Source organism: Drosophila montana, unplaced genomic scaffold, assembly GCF_035044405.1.
Source record: "Drosophila montana isolate Dmon_TW-CO22-7 unplaced genomic scaffold, ASM3504440v1 contig_3031_1, whole genome shotgun sequence".
Lineage (NCBI taxonomy): Eukaryota > Metazoa > Arthropoda > Insecta > Diptera > Drosophilidae > Drosophila > Drosophila montana.
In genome coordinates, this window is record NW_026997907.1 from 730,365 (window position 1) to 753,564 (window position 23,200).

The 23,200-nt window shown below is 41.2% G+C and overlaps 3 protein-coding genes across 5 annotated transcripts; 2 read left to right on the forward strand and 1 right to left on the reverse strand.

Moving 5' to 3' along the window:
* Nucleotides 1–9,076: 9,076 nt before the first annotated feature.
* On the reverse strand, nucleotides 9,077–12,271 carry LOC135430640 (uncharacterized). Of its 2 annotated transcripts, none has more exons than XM_064685389.1 (2): nucleotides 11,977–12,271; nucleotides 9,077–10,075 (listed from the first exon to the last, which is right to left on the reverse strand). In XM_064685389.1, exons 1-2 carry the CDS (start codon nucleotides 11,984–11,986, stop codon nucleotides 9,222–9,224), a joined length of 864 nt encoding a protein of 287 aa, XP_064541459.1. In that variant the 5' UTR covers nucleotides 11,987–12,271; the 3' UTR covers nucleotides 9,077–9,221. The 2 variants fall into 2 exon arrangements, with proteins under 2 accessions (XP_064541459.1, XP_064541460.1); XM_064685390.1 differs by lacking the exon at nucleotides 11,977–12,271 and adding an exon at nucleotides 11,311–11,466.
* Nucleotides 12,272–14,764: 2,493 nt separating this feature from the next.
* Nucleotides 14,765–16,251, forward strand: LOC135430636 (uncharacterized). 2 transcript variants are annotated; one of them, XM_064685384.1, is made up of 3 exons: nucleotides 14,767–14,907; nucleotides 15,126–15,158; nucleotides 15,318–16,251. In XM_064685384.1, exons 1-3 carry the CDS (start codon nucleotides 14,904–14,906, stop codon nucleotides 16,175–16,177), a joined length of 897 nt encoding a protein of 298 aa, XP_064541454.1. In that variant the 5' UTR covers nucleotides 14,767–14,903; the 3' UTR covers nucleotides 16,178–16,251. The 2 variants fall into 2 exon arrangements, with proteins under 2 accessions (XP_064541455.1, XP_064541454.1); XM_064685385.1 differs by lacking the exon at nucleotides 15,126–15,158 and having other exon boundaries at nucleotides 14,765–14,907.
* LOC135430635 (SH3 and multiple ankyrin repeat domains protein 1) lies at nucleotides 14,774–19,840 on the forward strand. The gene is made up of 2 exons (XM_064685383.1): nucleotides 14,774–14,907; nucleotides 17,442–19,840. The coding sequence occupies exons 1-2, from the start codon at nucleotides 14,904–14,906 to the stop codon at nucleotides 18,854–18,856; spliced, it is 1,419 nt and encodes a 472-aa protein (XP_064541453.1). The 5' UTR covers nucleotides 14,774–14,903; the 3' UTR covers nucleotides 18,857–19,840.
* Nucleotides 19,841–23,200: the final 3,360 nt, after the last annotated feature.

Here is a 23,200-nt window from a genome sequence, read left to right on the forward strand (position 1 = left end):
CTCAGCTGTTTAACAGTTAAATCAAGTGAAGAACTACGTAAATGTATGTATGTTTGTACATACTTATGTATAAGAGCACTTACGCTAAGAAAAGTGCTCGCCCGTTCTCTTTCACTCACTCTCTCTTTGCTTGTGGATTACGCGCAATTTCGCGCCAATTTGTGTTGAGTGACAAAACGCAGCAGAACAAAAAAAATAAAAAAGAACACACACTTAACTGCTTCTTAAATTCACACACACACACACACATATCTTGCAGGGCGAAGAGCGAATGGAAGACTGATTTATGGTATTAACAAGCACAAACTAATCGCGTTAAGCAGCATTTATTTAATTTAATACTTTTCACTAAATGATTTTGTTTACACGCACAACGTATACGACCGATCGACGGGAGAGACGCGCACTGACTAAAATAGCCCAATAAAGCTGGATCCCACGCACGCATTAGGCAGTCCCGCGCTCAGTTAACGGGATCAAAGGCGTTGCGACCAATGAGGTGCAGGGCAGTGGACATTTTTCTGCCCCTCAACCAGAATGTTCGCTCTCTGCTGTGCCTGCAGCTTAAACCTTTAACGGGATCAACAGCAGCGACAAAAATAATGTGCCCACTTGGAGTAATTGGACTTATTCAATGGTGTGCACAGAATTATGAACTAATTAATTAGCTGCCACTGTAAAAGCAGCCATAGTGTTCATTTTGCAATGTTTGGCAAAATGAACTAAATGAAATTGAACTAATGAACGAATTCATCAAATATGAGACTGGTTTGTATAGAAACGAACAGACGTATCAGGCTATATCCAACTAATAAGGAATATATATACTTTATAGTTCAAATGATATCTTTTAAGATATTATATATGGGCAGTCCAATGAAAACGTTTGCTCAACTATTAAATAAGCTTGTTATGACTCGCTCTGGCATTCATTTCGCTTTGAATATTCATTTCGCATTTCGAGTGTGTGCTTGAGTGTAATTTTGCATTTCTAATTAACTGCACGAGCAACTGTTACCTGTGGCGGCGACGCGAGTGTGAGTGTATGTATGTGTGTGTGCTTAGCCTGGTTGTGCGCTTACACAAATGATTTATAAATGCTGATTTAATGCGTTAAAAGCCAAGCGCATTAAACTTGTTTTCAGATGCGCCCAAAACACTCGCATATGTGAGCGTGTGTGTGTATGTGACTGCGAGTGTGTGTGTGTGTGTGAATACATATGTGGCACGCTTAAGAGCCTGTGCTGGGGGTTGGGGCAGTTGCTTAATTATTGTAATTGGAGTTTTTGGCTCCAACCGCACAATTGCATAAATTATTCAGACCAAGGGCCAATGCGGCGCATTTGGCTAAAAGTTTATGAATGAATATTAAATGAATGACTGAACTCGAAATGGCGGCAGTTATTCACTTTTCTAAAAGGCCATAAAGTGTGTTTACAAAATAATAAAAAAAAGGTTACATAAAGTTGAGAAAAACTGTGTGCAACAGGCATTAACTTATGAGTACAAATGTAAGTAGGGGCAGCTACCCCATAAAGTATATTCATATATATTTTCGTGATCAGCTTCAATCAAAGCAAAGCGATATGATGTACATCTCTCTATATAAACCCTACGACCTGAGAGACTATAAGAACTAAAGGAAGCTGAGTTGATATTTTTATAGATAAGATAGATTAGATATTAGATAAAAACTTACGCATATCTAAAGCTTTCCAATATCCTTTATAATCTTTTAACTAACTATACGAAAAACCAATTGGGTAAAGTTCAATGAAAGATCATACCGACCCATTCACTTTAAAGCTTAAATGAATATATTTTCCATACAGTATTCATTTTCATTCCCTCCCATAAGATAATATGATTCATTTTACACAAATAATTTGCTTTACTCTTGCGAAGGATGTTCAAAATTATTGTCCAGTGCGAAACGTTCTCTTCCTCTTCTTGATTGAGTGTCATTCTAATTTCATTTGCTTGGGGACATAATTCGGTCATGTAATGAAATGAAAACCCAGCATTAATATCCAATTAGTCCACCATTATTAATATGCAGGGCAGATGAGTTCCAAGACCAAGTGCCGCATTCCAATTTGTCGCCCCTCTCGCACTCACACTCTCTACACTCTCTCTCTCGCTCGCGCTTACTGTGTTATTCGGTTTTTTTGCATCATGCTCTTTGGAAAAAAATGTGAAACCCAAAAAAGTATCAATTTACAGTGGCAAAAGGAGCGCTTGGCTTGGCTTGCCGTTTGGCGTTTCAGGGTGAAGACGAAATCAACGAAAATCCTGAACCGGAAATAAGAATAATAACTGCACGAATTGTTAAAGCAGCCACGAAGAATAAAAGTAAAAAAATAAAAAACAACGGTAAAGTTAGTTACTCACAAAGAACATCAGCTCAAACTGGACAGCTTTTGCTCTCCCTTCTCTCTTCTTCTCTCGCTCAGTGCCAGTTGCCATTGATTGATTTGAGTGGCGGGCTACAACGATTGAGTGCTACTCAATTGTCTCTAATGATGAGCTCTTCGGAAAGATGCAGCAACAGCAGACGGAGCGGGCGGGCGGGGAGGCTAGCGCTAAAAAGTCACTTTAACAAGATAAATTGTCTGTTGGCGCGACGGGTGTGGAGTGTGACGGTCGGCTGGCGGCAGCAGCGACGTCTGTGCTGGTGCCAGGCATTGGGCGGCCGTTGTAATTAGTTGATTACACAAGACACTCTCCACGCTGCTTGCGACACCTTCTCTCTCTCCCACTCACGCACGCTTCAATCCACTCCAATCCACTCACTCGTTGCGTTTGCATTGCAAATGAAGTTGTGCCTGACGTTGGGTGGCAGCTGGCTGGCTGGCTGGAGTCGGAGTTGGAGCTAGAGTTGTAGAGTTGATGATGATGCTGTTGAATAAGAGTAAACACAGTTGCGGTGTCATGCTGCTTGCCATGACGTTGCCAGACTGTGTGCATTTTACATAACGCTGAGTACCTGTGTAAAATGCGCAAAATACAGGGCAAATATTTATTACATATGTATGCACATAAGTAAATATGTATGTATGTGTGTGTGTGTGTGTGTCATACCACTCATTCAATGCCAATTTACAGCGGCGAGCTCATGAAAAATGTTGGCATTTTTTTGCAGCTTATTGAATTATCAGCATGCCACAGCTTCAGCAGTTGGCGGCGGCGGCGGTGGTGGAAGTGGTGTTCATGGTGGTGGTGGAGACGGGTTGGTGGCACATACTACATTGTAGTACATGCATACATATGTATATACATATACAACTCAGACGTTACCTTTGAGTATATAATGACACACACACTCACAACCGCAATGACGGCGTCAACGCGACGGCAACGCTGCAGCCAAGCAACCGGCAGCCAGTGAGCCGTGCGGTTTACACATAGTCGATAAGCACTCACACACACACGCACACACACACATTGACTAAAACTCGCACAGCCCACTTGATACACCAACAGCAGCAACTGCAAAGAGGGTGCTTTTGGCAAAAGCTACTGGAGCAGCGGCAGCGGCAGCGACGTCGACAGCGGCAGCCGTTTGGACTGGCAAATGAACCTAATTTGATAGAACATAAAACAATAACAACAACCGCTGCATTAGCAAAAGACAGCCAGAAAGAGTGAGCAATAGAAAGGGAGAGAGAGCAGCAAAGAAGAAATGAAAAACAAAAAACTGTAACATATCGAGTTGGCATTGCGAGCAATAACAGAAACAACAGCAACAGCAACAACAACAACAACAACAACAACCAAAAGCGAAACAGTAGCGCTCATTAAATACTCTTTCTTTCAGACTCTGTCGTGTTTGCGCCTGCCGCTACCCTCCCTCCCCCCCTCCCTTCCTTCCTCCCTACATCCATCTGTTCGTTCGTACGCCTGTCCTTCTGTCTGTCGCTTTATTCCTTACCGGCTCTTTTGCTACGTGCGGGCATTGGATGGGAATTTAAATTGGTAATGCGACGACGAGGCCCAACTCGTGGTCGTCGATGTTCGTTGTTGTTGCTGCTGATATTCGTTGCTATCGCAGTGCCGCACACTTGAATACACATACACACACACACACGCACGTCGAGTGCTATACATGGTTGTGTTTGTATGTTTGTATTGTATGTACAGCAAGATTCAAGATAGAATGCAGTGGCGTACGCTGCAATTGCTGCGAGGGGCTGTTGAGTGAATTGTGTGTATATAGTAAATAGTTATTATTATTAATAATATGCTTACATATATTTAAATAAATTAAATTTATTTGCAAGCTACTATATGTAAGTAAGTTTGTACATAATACATATATGTACTTATGTTATAATATTTTCTCTAAATTATTTCTATTAGTACATATGCCTAGCAAAAACTCCGTTACTATATAAGTTTTTGTATATATAATAATGTATTATTCGCCCTCGTAACATATGACAAAATATGTTTAGCACATTCGTTTACTCCCTTTATCAACCCCTCTTTCAGTTTACCCACACTAAGCCGCTGCGCACTTAGTGTCCCAGTCTCAGTCGCATGCCTGTGTTGAAATATTTTCGAGGCAAGCTGCGCACATAATGGCCCCTCTCCAGGCACCGTCCATGTCCAATGCCCCGTCTCCGGCCTCAGCCAGTGCTGGCGTCTCTGCTGCTGCTGCTGTTGCTGCTGCTGCTGCCTCGGCCGCTATTTTTATGTACAAAATACATGGCACATAAATTGTTTCAGGCCGCCAGAGCCGAGGCCGTGTATTCTGATTGTGATTCTGTTCCTGTGGCACACACACACACGCACACATACACAAAAACAGGGTTGCATGCAACGGGACGAATACGTGTGTGTGTGTGTGTGTGCGGCTGCTGCACATGGACATGGCGTTTGTTTTTCGGCTGCTGGGAAAGAGTATTTTTCTGTTCAATTCTTTTTCTACGCCTGTTTCCGCTTGCATGTTGCTGTTGTTCGCTGCTGCTGCAGTTTGTGTGCCCGCTGTTTTTGTTTTTGTTGCTGTTGTTGTTGCCTGATTCACACATTCCTAATTGAATTATCACGCATAAGCGACAGCCAAATCCAGCTGAGTGTTGTGGATGAGATGATTTGAGGCCCGGAGTAGCTGTGTTAGGTGCCAAGTGAAGCAGATCGCACAGTTCCCCGCCAGCCTCTCATTTACCCACCTCCTTATATTCATATTTTTGTGTTATTTTTAGACACTGGTTTTTACTATAAAAACTAATTAGAGTAGTGAGTGCGAATGCTAGAGATGGGCGCGTGTCGTGAAGACACGTTCGTGCGTGACAGTGTATTCTATTAATGTTGAAGAAGAGAAAAAGCTTTACTTAACTAAAAATTATTTTAACTAAAGTAAGTTTGCAGTTTGATTATAACTGAAATATTCAAAATTTCTTAACATATCGAAATCTTAATTATCTATATCTATCGTTAACTGTATTATTTTGCATTCGTTACGTGACACGCGCGCATTCCTAGCGTGAGACCGAGGCTCTGGGTCGCTTTCAGCCCTAGAGCACAAGGCAACCGGCTACCGTTAGCGACGACGCTGACGCCGCTGCCTCAGTCGTATAGCTAGCTGGCAACCAAATACCAAATGCCGTTTCACTACACTTTAATATACCCTATGTACACACATACATACATGCATATGTACAAAGGTATATAGTTTGTGTTCGAGAAAGGTTTTCGGATTTGGCTGTATGTACTCCACGCCCATAGACGTTGCCGCTGGCACGGGGCGAGGGTTATTCGATGCCTCGTTTGTTGTTGCTGCTGTTGTTGTTGTCGCATTTCCATTTTTATGTACAATTTTTCATTTTGCGCTTCGTTTTACATTCGTTCCTTTTCTTTTATTTTTCTTTGCATTTCCATTTCACTACATTCGCGCGCGCACAAGCACGCACACTGGTTCATTTGTATGTGTGTGTGGTTGGTTTTGTGTTATCGCAGTTGCAGTTGAAGCATCTGATGAGACACGTTTCAATATTAAGCCCTGAGCACTACCCTGCTGTACCCGCGCACACCGCCCCGAAGCCCAGCAGCGCGTCCTGCTAGCTAAAATTTACTCTTTGCCCGTCGCCCGACGCTAGCAAAACAACAACACACAACTCTCCACATAGCACTCACTCCACTTACTCACTCTCTCTCTCATACTCCCTCTCACACACAGCCGAATCGTGTGCGCTTATTGTTCCATTCTTTTCGTTCTTGTCGCCACTAATTGTAACTGCACAAACACACACACACACGCACAGAGTGTCTTATATATTTACTGTGTATATAAGAGCGCTTTGTAGATAGCATCCATCCATTCATTCGCAGCATATAAGCAGCAGTCGCTGCTTGTTCGATTATGCGTGCCCTTCTCTCTCCCCGCTGTTCTCCTGGTGCTGCTGCTGCTGTTGTATGTTTGGCTGTGTGTTGCCCTCTTGTCTTGCTGCCTTCATTCGTCGTCGTTCGACGCACTTCCTTCTCCAGTTTTACGTGTCTGTCTCCCTTTCTGTCTGTCTCCGGCTTGGTGTGCGTGTGTGTGTGTGTGTGTGTGAGTTTCTAGCGACAGCCCCACAGGCCAAAATTTTGTCATTCCTGCGCTGCCTCTGCCGCTGCGCTGCTCAGCTTCAGCTTCTGCTGAAGAAGAAACTGATATTCCAAAGCTGCTGCTGCTGTTGTTGTTGTTCTTGTTGTTGTTGTTGCTGCTGCTGTTGTCTGTTACCGTTGCTCTGGGCAAGAATTTCGAGCATTTCTCGAAAGTTATTCGAGGGTTGCCGCGCGGAGCGTTTGCCTCTGTCTGTGCGTCTCGAGAAGCTTGAATGGATGGCCTCAGATAGCATCTGAGTTACTTTTTAATACATTTTAGCTAAATGGATATTTGAGGCTGATAAGTAGGACCGGGATTCCGTTCGCAGCATGTGTGCTGTGTGTGTGGGTAGAAGGGGGAGGGCAGCCGGATGAACTCCATGCCGAAGAATACATCTACTAGTAAAGAAAAAAAACGAAATTAAATTACAAGAATTTATATTGACGAAAGATTTCAACACTTTTGTAGCGGGTTTTTAAGTCATATTAAATTTTGTACATTTTCCGTGGATTGGCTTAAAGACGCAGCAGAAAAGGGCGAAAACGACAGATAACATAAAGATACTTTCAGGGCGTTGACAGCTTTGCTCCTAAGGATGCGATTCGTTGCCTGCCGACGGCGATTTGTTGTGGCTCTAGCTTCTGTCTATTCAAATCATTCAATTTATATACCTTTTTTTCTGTATTTCTCTGATCTACCTAATTATGTATATATTTGTATTATTTTATCTACATATATATCTACCTTTATATCTGTATCTCTCCGATCTATCAATCAACATATACATATGTATATCATTTTATCAATCCATATATCTTTCTATCTATATATCTATCTAGCTGTGTGTTTTTTTGATCTACCTAACTAAATATATGAATATCTATCTATCTATATATCTATCTATCTATCTATCTACCCATCTACCTATCTATCTATTTATCTATCTATCTATCTATTTGTGTGTTTTTCATCTACCTATCTACTTATATGTATTTCATTCTGCCCATCTATCTACCTTTCTATCTGGGTATCTCTGGTCTGTCTGTCTAACTATATGTACATCATTCTATCAATGTATCTATCTTTCCATCTATCTGTCTATCTATCTATCTATATACCTATCTATCTATCTAGCTATCTATCTATCCTCCTGTCCATCTGTCTATACATCCATAAGCCTTTCCATCCATGTTTCTGCCTGTGCATCTATCTATCTATATTATGTTCCATGTCAATATTTGTCTGGAAATATCTATATCTAACTATCTACATATCTGTCTATCTATGAATCTATCATGCCGTGCATATATAGGCATAAGCAGCTATATACCTGTATCTGTTCTGTTATTGGTAAGTTAGACCTTTCGACTAAATCCCTATTTTTTTTATTCTGTTTTCTAGCAGGTTCAAACAATCATCTATATAAAAATATGTACAGAATATAGAAACGTATTGAGATAGATAGATAACCGTAAACCATAAAGTCTGTAGATACCGAGAGACAAAATCTTGTCTCCCTACAGCATCAGGAATCTCGCCTGTCAAAGAATCCTTTACTAAATATCTTCAAAATTCTAAATATAGGTCATCAACAAACATTTAGTTCCTTAAAGATTTAGCAAATGCAACAAAGAAAACTCTGCACTCGAGTCTCGCCAGCTTCTGGCCACGTCCAATGGTTGTTGTCAAAGCGACGGCATTTGCCACATTGAGAAAAAGGTGTTTCATACGAAAAACCTGTTTTTACTGACGACCAAAAAAAAAAAAACAACTTGAAACATGCCCAAACAAAGTCAAAACCTAAAACACAAAGAGAACAAAATAAAAACACGTCAGACTAAACTAATTAACATTTCATAATTACTGTACCCGATGCTTACCAATCCATTTCGAGTCTGGGCCAGCGAACACGCCCCAATCGTCTTGCACGCGCAAAGGCCAATAAAAACTGAGGCACGTTTGCGCTGTGCACCAATCGGAACGAGGCACAGAAAGCGACCAATGCGTTGCCAGCGTTGTGTCGAGTTTGAAGCGTGTAGAGTGCCTCGCATTCGAGAGACATGAGACATGGCAGCTCTACAAGTCTACAGGGTGTAGAGTAAGCGCACAAAAGCTTCACAGAAAAGCTCCCAAATGCACGTATACACACGGGAATGTAAAATAACTGAGTTTTGTTTAATTTCAAGTGGAATTCAATAGGTAGAAATGTAAATGTAGATATTTACTGTAAATTATTTAGTAAATTAGGTTATGTGCAATGCGTGTAGAGTTGCGGCAAGCGTTGGGATTTGGAATTGTAGAAAAGTTTAAAGACAGAAAATTGCTTGCATATATATTTTGTGAGATTTTCAATGCATACTTTTGGGTTGAATTGTTGTTAAAAGCTTGAAATACTTAATAAAAATTAATATAATTTTTTGCAGCCTCTCGTTCTCTACAAAGTAAAGCGAATATATCCCTAGATTTATGCTAGGCTTAGCTTTATGTATCTTTTCTAATTTAATATCGTTTTAGTTTTATTTTATTTAATATTTTTTTTGTAATTTTTTTTGGTGTCTGATGAAATACAAATAATTTAATTGATTGTCCAGGAAATGTTTAAGAATTAAATGATATTTTTTCGGGCCGATTCAGTCTAGGAGCGGACGAGCACCTCGTAGCTGTCCAGGCGCACCTCCTGCCCGCCAAAGGGTATGTAGAGGCAGTGATGCGACTGATGGATCTTGCCGGGCGTAAAGCTGCCATTGTAATGGCCGCGACCAATATACAAAGGCTCGCCCTCGCTGGTGCGGCCGCAGACAACGGCGCCGCCGGGCACATTGCCAAAGGAGTCGGGCACCCAGCCGTAGCCGTAGCCGGCGAGCAGCTCAAAATCGTATTTAACGTGCTCCTGTCCGCCGTATGGCACATAGGCGCACCCCTTGTTGGGTATCACCTTGGCCGGCAGCAGATCGCCATCGTGATAGGCACGGCCCACAAAGATGGCATCGCCATCGGCATCATGGCCGGCCAGTATGGTGCCGGGCACAATATTGCTGCCGGACGAACTGACCCATGTCTCTGGCTGGACGAGCACCTCGTATGCCTCCAGCTTTTGCTCGGCACCGCCGTACGGTATATACAGGCAGCCGTGCGACGGATGCACCTTGCCGGGCGTCAAGCTGCCCTGGAAATAGCCGCGACCCACAAACAGCGGCTCCCCCTCCGCGGTCTGGCCCACGCGCAGCGCATGCGGCGGCACCTCGCCATGGCTGGCCGGTATCCAGCAGTAATGATGTCCGGTCAGGATCTCGTAGTCGTGCTTGCTAATCTCCTCGCCGCCCCAGGCCACGTACGCCTGATGCTTGTTGGGTATCACCTTGGCGGGCAGCATGTCGCCGTTGTGATAGGCGCGTCCCACATAGATCGGATCCTGATCCGAATCGTGGCCGGCGGCGATGGCAAATGGCGGCAGAGCATCGTACACATTGCGGGCAACCCAAGTGTGATCTGAAGGAAATTAGGAAAATTCATTAAAATTAACAAAATTATTAATTTGTCTATTTTAGAGGATTACATATAGATTATAGACTAGAGATTATAGATTATGAATATATATTATTAAATCATTGATTATATATATTATAAAATTAAAGATTATATTCATTATAAAATCAATAAACTAAGTAAAAGCTCTATCTTTAAAAGGAACGCATTGATAAAATACTCAATAAATGCTTGATAAATACACAGCTTATATTGAGCATATTCTGATATTGAGCACAATCTTATATTGAGCACAATCGCATATTGAGCTCAATCGCATAATGAGCACAAGTCTCATATTGAGCGTATTCTCAAATTGAGCTTAAAGAAAGAAAACATTGAGTAATAAATATTTATTTAGTAACAAATATTTGAGTGATAAATATGTATTTAGTAACAAATATTTGAGTGATAAATATTTATTTAGTAATAATTATTTATTATTTATTTATTACTCAATGAAAGAAGTCAAAGCTTCGGGAGGTGCGAGTGAGAAGGCTAGCTTCAATGCTGTGCAACGGCAAAAGTTCGCTAGGACTACAATTAACGCCACTCCAGCTCTCTCTCTCGCTCTCCCACTCACCCTCTCTCCAGCTCCTGCTGCAGCACATTTAAAAGCAAGCGGATTTAACTCAACTTTGAGTCATTTTTGTGCTCAATGCAGCGCAAAGCTTTCAATTGGATCGCAAGTGAGAAGAACTTCACTCGTTATGACAAGTGCCGCGATAGGGCAATGCGTGAGTGTGTGTGACGCTTGTATCTGTGTGTCGGATCTAAGATACGACAGGGCAGGGTAACAGCAAAAACCACTTGACTAAGGTACTAAGGCTGTCTTATCAGGTACATTTCGAAATAGTGGCATTATTCATGCCCATATCTGTTACGAAAAGCTCATAAGTTGGTCGGATTTTAGCTGTCGTCAAATGTACCCAGCTGTGATATATGACTATATCGAACACATCGAACTGTACTTTCACCAAGTCCAAAATAGAACTCTTTAAGACATTGGGCACAAAATTTGTAGCTTAAAGCTTTGGCCTATTTTGCGCCACATTCAAGGTTTTACGTTAGTTAATCACTTTTTTTTTGTGTGGAAACTTTGAAGGAATATGTTTATCGTATCTTCGCTTCGTTTTTCACTGGTATATTCCACTTTTTTTTAGAGTTCTGTATTCCTTCACTTAAATCCTGCTGCTTACCCATTTTGTTGTGTGTGTCTGTTTATAGATAAATCTGTATCTGAAGTAAAGTATCTGACGGATACGTGCTCCGTAGCGCTCTCGCTGGCGTAGTTAGTATATGACTGACTGGACGTGCGACTGGCAGTTGTGTTATAAAGCTGCAACGCTCTTATCGGGCAAAATGTGCTGACTGACATATATATAAATATATATATATATATTTCTTTTTGGTAACAGTTGTGTGTGATTGTCGTTAGCCGGCAAACGATAAGATATCGTATCGGAGCCTGTGGCATTTTTTCCACGTAAACATGTGTACAGGTAAGTGGGACGGGAGGAGGGGAGGGGTGGGGGGTGGGGGACAGCTAGCACCTCGTCATCGCGGCAAACTTTCAAAAGTGAGTAAAATATTGTATCTTCTTCATTTTTAAAACAGCATTACACTTCGCTGGCCTTTCGAAAATATCAATAAAAAAAAAATGCGTTTTATCTGTGTTTGAGATGTTTACCCAACATTTGTGCGCTTATCTATGAGCGATTGCATGATCAGGTCTTATCAAGCCGGTCCAAAATACACTTCATCAATAACAGCAGCAAAAACGAGAAGCCAAATAAACACGAATTTTGTGCTTGGCAATTGTCGAGCTTGTTTAACTAGAGATGTATTTATAAAACTTTTCTCACCTGTCAACATTTTGCGGCTCTACTTGAGGTAGATTCCAGGAGCTTCCTTCTGCGAATAGCTTGGCTCGACTGCACTTTCGAGTTTATTGCACTTATCGAAATTGTCCGTCGCTTTTATTGGATGTGGATTGCTCTAGCGCTTTGTTTTGAATAACCGCATGGGTATTACAACAGACCCCACAACTTGTGGCACTTGCGAGTCGATAAACGAAAGCCACAGCTGTTTCTGGCTTCTGGCTTCTGGCTTCGACTTCGGATTCGGCCTCAGACTCTGACTCTGACTCAGAGAAATGTTTCATTTAAACAGCAGCAGCGAGGCTTGCTATATTTTGAAATAGATTCGCTGAGTCAACAAGAATAAAATAAAGGAACGGAAAAGAAAGTAAAAAGAATGCCAAGAAAAGCAGCAAAACATACATCTCTCTATTTCGAATTTAGTTGGAGAGTTAAAATGTCGCTATAGAGTTGTCAAGTTCCTTCTTTTTTTTTCTAGATTAGATAAAGGATTTTTGGGTTGATATTTAATCCATCCAGGCTACTTTATTTTATTATGCATATTCCTCATACTTCCCTAGGCCCAAAAGGTTTGCCCTTCAATCATATTTATCATTTATAATATCTAGAGAGATATTTTTCTATATACAGAGAGAGATATCTTTCTATGTAAGGTTTTAGAACTAAAGACATCCAACTGGAAGTTTGTTATACATGCTATATGAGCTATGTTTTTTTTTAAGTTTATAGAAATAAGGACATCAAATTGATGTGATATATATTATATGAGAGATATATACGAGATATTTTATGATATATGATATGATATGTTTCCATATAAGGTTCTAGAAATAAAAACATACAACTTTTATGATATATATATATGATATGACTTCGAACTGGAGTTTTCATATCTTACATCATATGGGGGATATGTTTCTATATATGTTCCTACAAATTAACACATCGAACTGATGTGATAGATATGATTTGAGAGCTGTATATGAGATATTTTTTGATGTTTTATTATTTAATATAATATATTTAATATATAATATTATATGAGAGATACGTTTCTAGAAATAAGGTCATGGAACTGATGTGATATATATGATATAAGAGCTATATTTCTATCTAAGGTTTTAGAAATGAACACATAAATAAATGTCTGATGTGATATATCTGATGAGAGAGATATGTTTCTCTATATGAACAGATCTGATATACATGATATGAGAGATATATTTCTATATGTGTTTCTAGAAATACTGATGTGCTATATGAGAGCTAAGTTTCTATATATCTTTCTAGAAATTACGACACATATGTTTCTGTATATCTTCTAGAAATGAACACATCGAACTGATGTTGTAAATGTAAATGTGAATGAACTGCATTGCTAAATGTAGATATTGTAATATATATCATATCATATAAATATTGACATATGTAATAATGAACAATTAATGCAACAACAATATCTTATCTGTAATTTATACATATTGCAAATCTCTTTTAAGAGGCGTGGCGCCTGAGGCCATAAATTCATCAAAATTTCTTGGAAGAGCCCGGGTCTCGCTGCTTCCCTCTATTTATAGTAAATTTGACAGTTATGTATTTCCTGAATAGTGGAAATGTGTACATATGTTATTGGTTAGCTGACTTGACAGGTGGCCAATACGCACACCTGTCGTACCCCCAATGTATGTACATAAAAATTTATATATATATAGTTATGTATAAGCTCCCAAAAAAAAAGTCCCCCAACATGGCCTGACTCATCGTTGCTGGAAAAAAAGCTTTTCGAGTGATACATTAATATTGGAAATGATAAACATGCCCGTAAGTTCAGAATGTTAGCGATAAGGCCCTGTCAATAACAAGCCATATGCACTGCAAGAAAAGCTTATCGATAAAAATAACAAAAAAAAAAGAGAAGTAAAAGTGATCTAGTTGGGAGTGCTCGACTTGGTTATACCCTGAACTTTCTTCTACTCGAGGTAAACATTTATATACGATACGAGAAGTTGCATGTCAAACATGTTGACTCTAGCTTTTAAAACCTTGAAGATGTGCTCGAAAAACAGAATTTCGATAACGCTTTTTATCGATTGCTTGGAAACGGGGCAAGTTATCGATTAGCGGATAACAAACACGTATTATCGGATAACAAGTGGGGCAAGTTATCGATTAACGGACAACAAATCCGTACTGCGGGGACATTGAAGAAACGGACGGAGGGAGAACGGACGGACGGAGGGTCGGAGGAATGGACGGATGGACGGAGGGACGGACGGAATGACGGAGGAACGGACGGAGGAACGGTCGGAAGAACGGACGGAGGAACGGACGGAGGAACAGACGGAGGAACAGACGGAGGAACGGACGGACGGAGAACGGACGGACTGCGGGTCGGAAGAATGGACGGAAGGACGGAGGGAGGGATGGAAGGAGGGATGATGGAACGGACGGAGGAACGGACGGAAGAACGGACGGAGGGAGGGATGGACGGAGGAAGGAACGGAGAACGGACGGACGGAGGGTCGGAGGAATGGACGGACGGAAGGAGGGATGGAGGAACGGACCTCGACAATAGCTGCTGACTAAGAATATATATAATTAATGGGGTCCGAGAGGCAACCTTCTGCCTGTTGCATACCTTACATACCACAAAACCACAAAACCAATATACCCCTTTTAAGCACTTCCACTGGGTTGAGCACGGAGATAAAGGCTCGGGCGTACGTTTTTAAACCTTTTCACTTGCCGTTGCGGGTTTTAGTTAAAAATCGAACAGCGAACCAGACGGTCGCAACAATACGGACTTTAAATAAATATTAAAACAAAAACAAAAAGGAATAATTACAATATACTATACAAGAGATATAAATAATTTGCAGAGAAAGCGCGCTTATCAGCTGGAAAAGTGAATCATGGGTATGTTAATCATATTTATCAGACCTACATGTATATATACATATATATAGATATAGGGCAGGGCATATAGTGTGTGACAAAGTAGATATACATAGGAGTCAGGCGATCCTCAGCGATCCCTATTAATGGCCTGTCGTGGATGTCAGTGCTGATTTGTCTCTCTCTCTCTCTCTCTCTCTTTTGGTTTTTTTCTCCTCTTTTTGCGGGTCCACCTTTAGGTGCCGTGCAGCCAGGAACAGTTGTGAGCATTGGTAGGCGAGTGCAGAGCTGTGTTGAGCACCAATCCAATCCAATCCAATCTTTAAAGAAATAATCTATATGTATAACTTTGCTATCTTATCGCGCTTATCGGCAACTTATCGGCAACTAATGCCCAACCGCACTCCTGTCCGCTCCTCCTCTCGTTGCAGAACACACTTGGGTGCACTCGACTCCATATGCCGCACTGCCTCCGTTCGCTGTTGTTGGCGGCCACGATGCCGACGGCACGCCCATCTATGTGGGTCGCTCCTTCCACGAGGGCGAGAACCTCCCAGCCAAGGTAATACCCAGCAAGGGCTGTGCGTATGTCGCCTTCGGCGGCACCGAGCACCAGAAGAGCCACTATGAGGTGCTCGTGGGCCAGGGCTTCGCCTGGGTGGGCAGCTCCAGCGGCTCTGTGCCGCCAAATGCGGTGCGCAGCGGCACCACCCGCACCGGGGAGCCCATCTATGTGGGTCGCGGCCATTACGCGAACTCGCTATGCGTGGGCAAGGTGCATCCGTCGCATGGCTGTCTTTATATACCGTTTGGCGGGCAGGAGGTGCGCATTAACACCTACGAGGTGCTCATCCATCAGCAGCAGGATGTCTGGGTGCCGGCCTCGCCCAGCTATACGCCGCCCGGCGCCGTCATAGCCGGCCACGATTCGGATCGCACGCCCATCTATGCCGGACGCGCCATGCACGAGGGCGAAATGCTGCCCGCCAAGGTGGTGCCCAGCAAGGGCTCGGCCTACGTCTGCTACGGCGGCTACGAGTTCCAGAAGCCCACCTACGAGGTCCTCACCGGCTACGGCTATGTCTGGATCCGTCCCCATCACCATGGCATTCCCCCGAATGCCGTCTCCACGGGCCGTGCCCGCAACGGCGAACCCATCTACTATGGACGCGGACATCACCAGGGCAGCCTGACGCCCGGCCTGATCTCCGCCCGACAGCGTTGCCTCTACATACCCTACGGTGGCCGCGAAATCCGTGTGGACTCCTATGAGGTGCTCTGCCGGCAATAGGCGGTACACATACACACATTTATTTATATTTTTGAACAATTTTTAATAAAGGTTGCGACTGCTTATCAAACACATTCAAGTTCTGTAGTGCATTTATCTCTCCATATAAATAAGTCGTAGCTTACATTCCTCTTCTTTAGAATTATAGAATACCCTGTAAATAACCTTGTTTCCAGAGTAGAGCTCATTCATTAATATAATCCTCTGCAATTCCAATACCATGAACCGAACCCTAAACCAAATTAAAAGGCTAAAGTACAGTTGAGCCTTAATCTGAACTAATCCATACCAAAAATCTTCCTAACTATAACTCGACTTAACTAAGTAAGATCCCTGAAATTTAGACTCATCAAACTCTGTAGATTGCAATGAGAAATATTTGCTTCCCAAATGGAGCGAATATTTGTACAGCTGTTCTCTGATATTGTTAAAAAAAAATTGAATCAAAATTTGAAATGGGCATTTCTTAATGCCAATAGATCTGCTCTAAAAGATATGTAATTCAAAAATCGGACTAAATGTTCTCGAAATATTTAAGTTATAATAAAAGTATGTGAGTCGAAAATCTAAGTAAATGTACACAAGATATTAAAATAATAATTAAAATGGTATTTCATTCGAAAATCCCAATGAATATACTCGAAAATGTACTCGAGATATTTGTGTTTATAAAAAGAGAATATACCATTCGAAGGTCAGAGTAAATGTGCTCGAGATATTATACTCGAAAGATTCAGCTCGAAATATTTAAATTATATGCCGTTATCGAAATTATATATCATTCGAAAATCGTTTCAAATGTACTCGAGATATTTGAAATTTTATAAAAAAAAAATGGATATATTATTCGATAATTGAAGATTTATTTATTAAACTTTCAAGAAACCTAAAATTTGTTTGGATAATACTCGCAAATTTCTGAAACACATTCATTATCTTTGTTTGTCTGGCGACAATTCTTTAATATTCTAGAAGGCGACTTATATTTCTTACATAAAAATGCAAATTCCAGGGAGAGTAAGAGCACAATATTTATATAGTCCGTTGATGCAGCAAAGTATGAGATTTATCATAACAAGAATCTTATTTATCTTAGTCAAATATAAATAGAATAATTATAATCGGCTGATGATAAAGGGCAAGATTATATTCGTAGTAAGGTCCAAGTTACATGTATAAAGATTGGGCATAGTCTAAACTTGGATATATATAAAGATTACATATAGAGAAACTGCAACTCATGCCCAATTTGTTTACTTTACAGCCTATAAGTGGGTGCAGTCGTCGGCGTACTCCTCGATACCGCCGAATGCCGTTGTTGGCGGCAATGATGAGGATGGCGCCATGATCTATGTGGGCCGGGCGGAGCACGAGGGCGATATGCTCGTCTGCAAGGTGGTGCCCACCAAGCAGATCGGCTTCATATCGCAGCGCGGCGAGGCCCTGCCCAAGGACATATTCGAGATACTGTGCGGCGAGAATCTCGCCTGGGTCAAGTGCTACGATCACGTGATACCCGAAACGGCCGTGCTCTGCGGACGCACCGCGCTGGAGCAGCCCGTCTACATTGGACGCGGCCATTACGAGGGTCATCTGATAATTGGGAAAATCTCGTCGGTTCACCGGGCCCTGTTCATTGCGTATCGCGGCGCCGAGCGTCGTCTGGACTCGTATGAGATTCTGGTGGAGGAACGACATGGCATGCCCGGCTGGCAGCTGCCGCCGCCGCCGCCGCCGCCCGAGCAGCTGGAGCTGGCGGAGAAGTGTCCGCCAACGCCGCCGCCGCTGACGCCGCCAACGCCGCTGCTGCTGGCAGGCAAGCCAGGCGCTGCGCCCGGACGTTATCCGTATCCGCCGGACTTTGATGCGCCGGCTTTCGCCTTGCACGACAGACCGCCACAGTATACGCCCATGCCGATGCCCATGGCCAGCACAGATCCATATCCACCACCAGCCCGTCCAATGGGGCCTTCGATCTTGCCGGAGTACAAGCCGCCGCTGGCCGTGCCCGTGCCCATACCAGTGAAGCCCTCCTATGTGCCCGCCGAGGTGGCGACCGCGCCCTCCTATACGCCAGCCGAGTTCGCGCCGCCTGCGGCTGCCTCGTGCTCCTTTACGCCAGCGGACACTTATAAGCCGCCATTGGATCCGTATGCGCCCAGCTGCTCCTCCTATACGCCAGCCGTATGCACACCAGCTCCGCCCGTCTACGATCTGTGGATGGCCGCCAGTCCAGGGTATACGCCACCGGATGCCGTCTTCGGCGGCCACGATAGCGACATGGCGCCGCTGCTCGTCTGTCGCGCCTACTACGACGGCGTCCATATACCGGGCAAGGCGGCGCCCAGTCGCGGCTGTGCCTACATTACGCTGGCCGGCCGCGAAATTGTCGAGTCGCGCTACGAGGTGCTCATCGGACAGTCCAAGTACCATTGGGTGCCCGGCCGTGACGGCAGCATCGCCGCGGGCGCCGTCGAGGCGGGCCGCGCCTTCAACGGCGAGCCTCTGTTTGTTGGCCGCGCCCATTACGGCGGCAGCCTGACACCTGGCAAGATCCAGCAATCGCATCGCTGCCTGCACATAGCCTTCGGCGGGCAGGAGGTGCGCATCAGCAGCTACGAGATTCTCGTGCGCAGCGACATCTTCTATCGCCAGCAGGGCATCAGCCTGAGCTACTGAGCTGCAGCTGGAGCTGGCAGGAGACGGAGACACATGACCACAAACACATTCCCGAGCAGCTACCTCAAATGTTAAAGCCAATCCAATTATTGAGAGTATCAAATTCACCTTTAAATTTAAATACTATCTAAATAGAAAATCATTTACTTTTTTAAAGAAACTTCAAGCTCTTTTCCTTCTTATATTAAGTATAAATTATCCTTGATTCCAACAAAAATATATTGAATTAAGCCTAAAATACTTAATTTAAGAATTTACACACTAAAAAAAATGCACCATGGCATTCCAAGAGCTAACTAAACAAAAGTTCCCGACTTAAGTTTTTCGAAAATCTGCTTAAGAAATTGCAAGCTTTAACAACTTAATTTAAGCAAAAAATGCTTGATATTCTCTTCAATTACTGAGAGAAACAAATTTTGCTTTAAATTTAAATACAATCTACATAGAAATTTGCTCACTAAAGACAATTCAGGCTCTCTTCGTTCTTAAATTAAGTCTAAATTAAATTCAAAAATAATATATGGAATTGGGCAAAAAATACTTACTTTAAGCTCAAAACGCGTCGAATGGAATTCCAAGAGCTCTTCCATTCAGAAATTGAAGTACATATAACAAAAAAAAGTTCCTGAAATAAGTTTTTCTTTAAGAACTTAAGAAATTTCAATCTGAAACAACTTAATTTAAGCAAGAAATGCTTGATATTTTCTTCGCATTCCTTTTCCAGCTTAAGAAATTGCAAACTTGAACTTAATTTAAGCAAAAAATGCTTGATATTTTCTTCGTATTCCTTTTTCAGTTTAAGAAATTGCAAACTTGAACTTAATTTAAGCAAAAAATGCTTGATATTTTCTTCGTATTCGTATTCCTACAAAGTATTCCCCGCAGCAGCTACCTCCAAAAGGAGTTTTGTTAACTATTGTATCTAGTCTTAAAAACTTCTGTTGTATATATAAACTGTTAAATATACGCATATATTTATTTAAATGAGCAACTTCTTTGAATGAATCTGGGAACTACACGAAATCGAGAGGCACGTCGAGCGTCTTCGGCGTTCCGCGTAATTCCAAGTTTTTATATGGCCCGGCTAAGTGGCAGATGCTCGTAAAAGACGTACTTCCTATATTTAGCTCATCAAAATCATAATGGGCGAGTTTAGCCTCGGGCGTTTAGCGCCGTGGGGTTTACTGACCTCTTCGTCGCGCTTTGTCTAATACAAATACTATTTCCCTTCTCTTTTTTACTTTAACCTAGTGCCAAATTATATAGAATATCCATGCAGCTTTTAAATGTAGTGCAGCTGAATAGCAAAAAGTCCCACATATCTCATCTCAGGCAATTCCCTGCACGTGCTTATTTTGAATATTGGCCAAAATAATGTAATTCAAATCTGAGCAATCAAAAAGTAGTTCAATTGCATTTAGATTAGATGTCACGTTTCAATTGAAGGTCAATTAATAAGGCAACTATTTAAACAATTGTTTTCGTAGCTCTAATCTGTGATAGACTATGATTATAATCCCAGATATTTCTAATTAGCATAAAGAGAAGGTTTTACTTGGGTTTGTGTTAGTTTTTATTAACATATTTCCTCAGGGAATATCTTATTACCTCAAGGGGAATTCTACAAAATACACTTTCTGCAAAAGATAAACTTCAAGGAATATAGCTAATATTAAATGTATATATATATGATTATATCGAGTGTTATTATAACTAATTGGGCCATATTCTATAATATAAACTTTCTTCAAAAGATCAACTTCCCGGAATGTTAGCTATAAGTCGGATTTATTATATCGAGTGTTATAGTTACTAATTGGGCCATATTCTAAAATATACATATACCTTCTACTAAAGATAAACTTCAAGAAATATAGCTAAGGCTATATGTATATATATAAGTTGGATTTATTATTTCCAGGGTTATAATAATATTACAATATAATATATACTTTCTACAAAAGATCAACTTCCCGGAATATTAGCTATAAGTCGGATTGATTAAATCGAGTGTTATAATAACTAATTGGGCCATATTCTAGATTAACTCACCTGAGTTTTGTATCTTATTAGCCAATGTCTTAAGGAAAATAGTTTCGATTTATTTTGAATAGACCCGAAAAATGTCCGCGCCAAAGGACTTCCGGATGTCGTGCCGCGGCAGATCATTAAAAACGACTAAATCAACGGATGTGCTCGAAGATATCAGACCCTGCCTTATAAACAACATGCAGATTATATGTAACATATGTATGTATATATATGTATATATGTTGTGTATACCTGTTGTGACCTGATTTGGAATCGCAAATGCAGGTCGATTGCCCAGGTGCACAGGTAGCCGCCGAGCCCGTCTCCCGTTCGCGTATAAATATCGGTGCTTTTACTCGATTCGAGTTCAGTTCATTAGCCATTGCCCAGTCTGTCCATTGTCTGCGGTCGGTTCTCATTGTGCGCGACTAGTTAAACAAATCATACTAAAAGATTTCATCATTCAATATTTGTTTTCCGTCAAATTGCCAGCCGGTAAGTCTTGTCAGTCGCCCGATGCGACATCATCTATATAAATATATATATATCTATATACATATATCTGTAGCTAGGCATTGACAGTCTCCCGATACGACATCATCTATATATATATCTGTATATCTGTATATCTATAGGTAGGCATTGAGGGCCCGCCATCCAGCTGGGCAATATTTGCGCGAATCTACGTAATATTTTTGATAGTCTAACCTTGATGGTTGTGTTTGGCTTTTTGTTGTTGTTGTTTTATATTGTTTATAAATTATAGTATTCCCCCATAAAGGTACGGCACTTAGGTTAGATAAGTACCAAATGTTTTCTACACTCACCAACAAAGTTAAGCTATTTGGTTTGTTTGCTTAACTTGTAAGATTACACCACATTGTGAAATTCGGAAAAGGTTAAATACAGATTTAATTTATGCCTAAGGAAGTCTTAAAGCTTTTAAAAAATCTTTTCTTTTGATTCTTAGCTCATGTCAATTCAATAATATCTGTATCGAAGAAAGAAAGAAAGTAATATAACTTTATTTCTCTTTGTTTGTAAGCTCATGATACTTAAATTATATTGGAAAAAAGCTCTTTCAATCAATAAATTCTTCAATAGTTTTTCTGTATTTTCGAAAATATATAAATCATTAGCTTATTTTTATTCCTTATTAAATATTTTAAAATAAACTTCCGTTAAATTCCTTTAAATTTTGTACCTACCTTATGCATTGGCATAGCTCTAGTTCACAATTTTGTTGTGCAGTGTTAGTGCAATATACCTCTGTCTGATAGCCGTCGTATTTGCGGTTCGGTTTTCGCAAAAATTCCATTTGCACTTGAATGAAATTAAGTTTTTCAGAACTAGTTGTACACATTTGCAGATAATACTCCAAGAAACTGATTTTTGTGCTCATAGTTTTTGAACAACCGCAATATATTAAAAAGTATTAAGACCTTATCAATATTTTTATTCGCAACGAACTAGATCTATGCTGCATTGGAGCTGAACTGTGCCTAGTTCGCCATTTAAAAAAAATTCTTAAAAAAAATATTTTTTCGAAAATGTTAGCTTAGAATTCAACCGATTATTTACATATATAATCTTATTTTTGTTTTTTTAACTTTATGAATTAGTTCCTCTGCCTTTTAAGAACCAACTGTGGAATTGCAATATTGAACTGGTTCCACAGTTTAATAAAGAAAGGCTATATATTTCAAGGTATTGATTGGTACAGACTCTACAAATTTATAAAGATGAAATAATAAATAGTTAAGCGTGTTATTTGAACTAGTTCCAGGTTTTAAAAAGGGCTATTGTCGAACCAATTATTGCAGACTACAAATTTATATGTATAAAATGCAAAATAGTTATGCATATTATTTGAACTAATTCAAATGTTCCAATAGGTTTATATGGATAAAATGATGAAAAGCTATGCATGTTTTTTTAAACTAGTTCCAATGTTCCCAGTCTCTCCAGCTCTCTATTGTCAACCCGATTGTTACAGTCTATACAGATTTCTATGGATAAAATGATAAATAGGCAATGCGTGTTATTTGAATTAGTTCCGGTGCCCGACTGCGCGTGCCTCATAGACTTCAGGCAGCACATAGAGAACATACTATATATATATGAATTAAGATCAGCTCTCGGCAATTAGATGCTGACGAATCTTCCAAGGAACCCGGAGAGGGCAATGCCATGCGAACGGCTGCGGTTATTCCCAGCCATAAGTTGTCCAGGTGACTTTCTTGAATGTTGCGTGCTCTGCGTTCGCAATGCTGCAGTCGCGGGAAATTACATACAGATCTTTGACGCACTGCA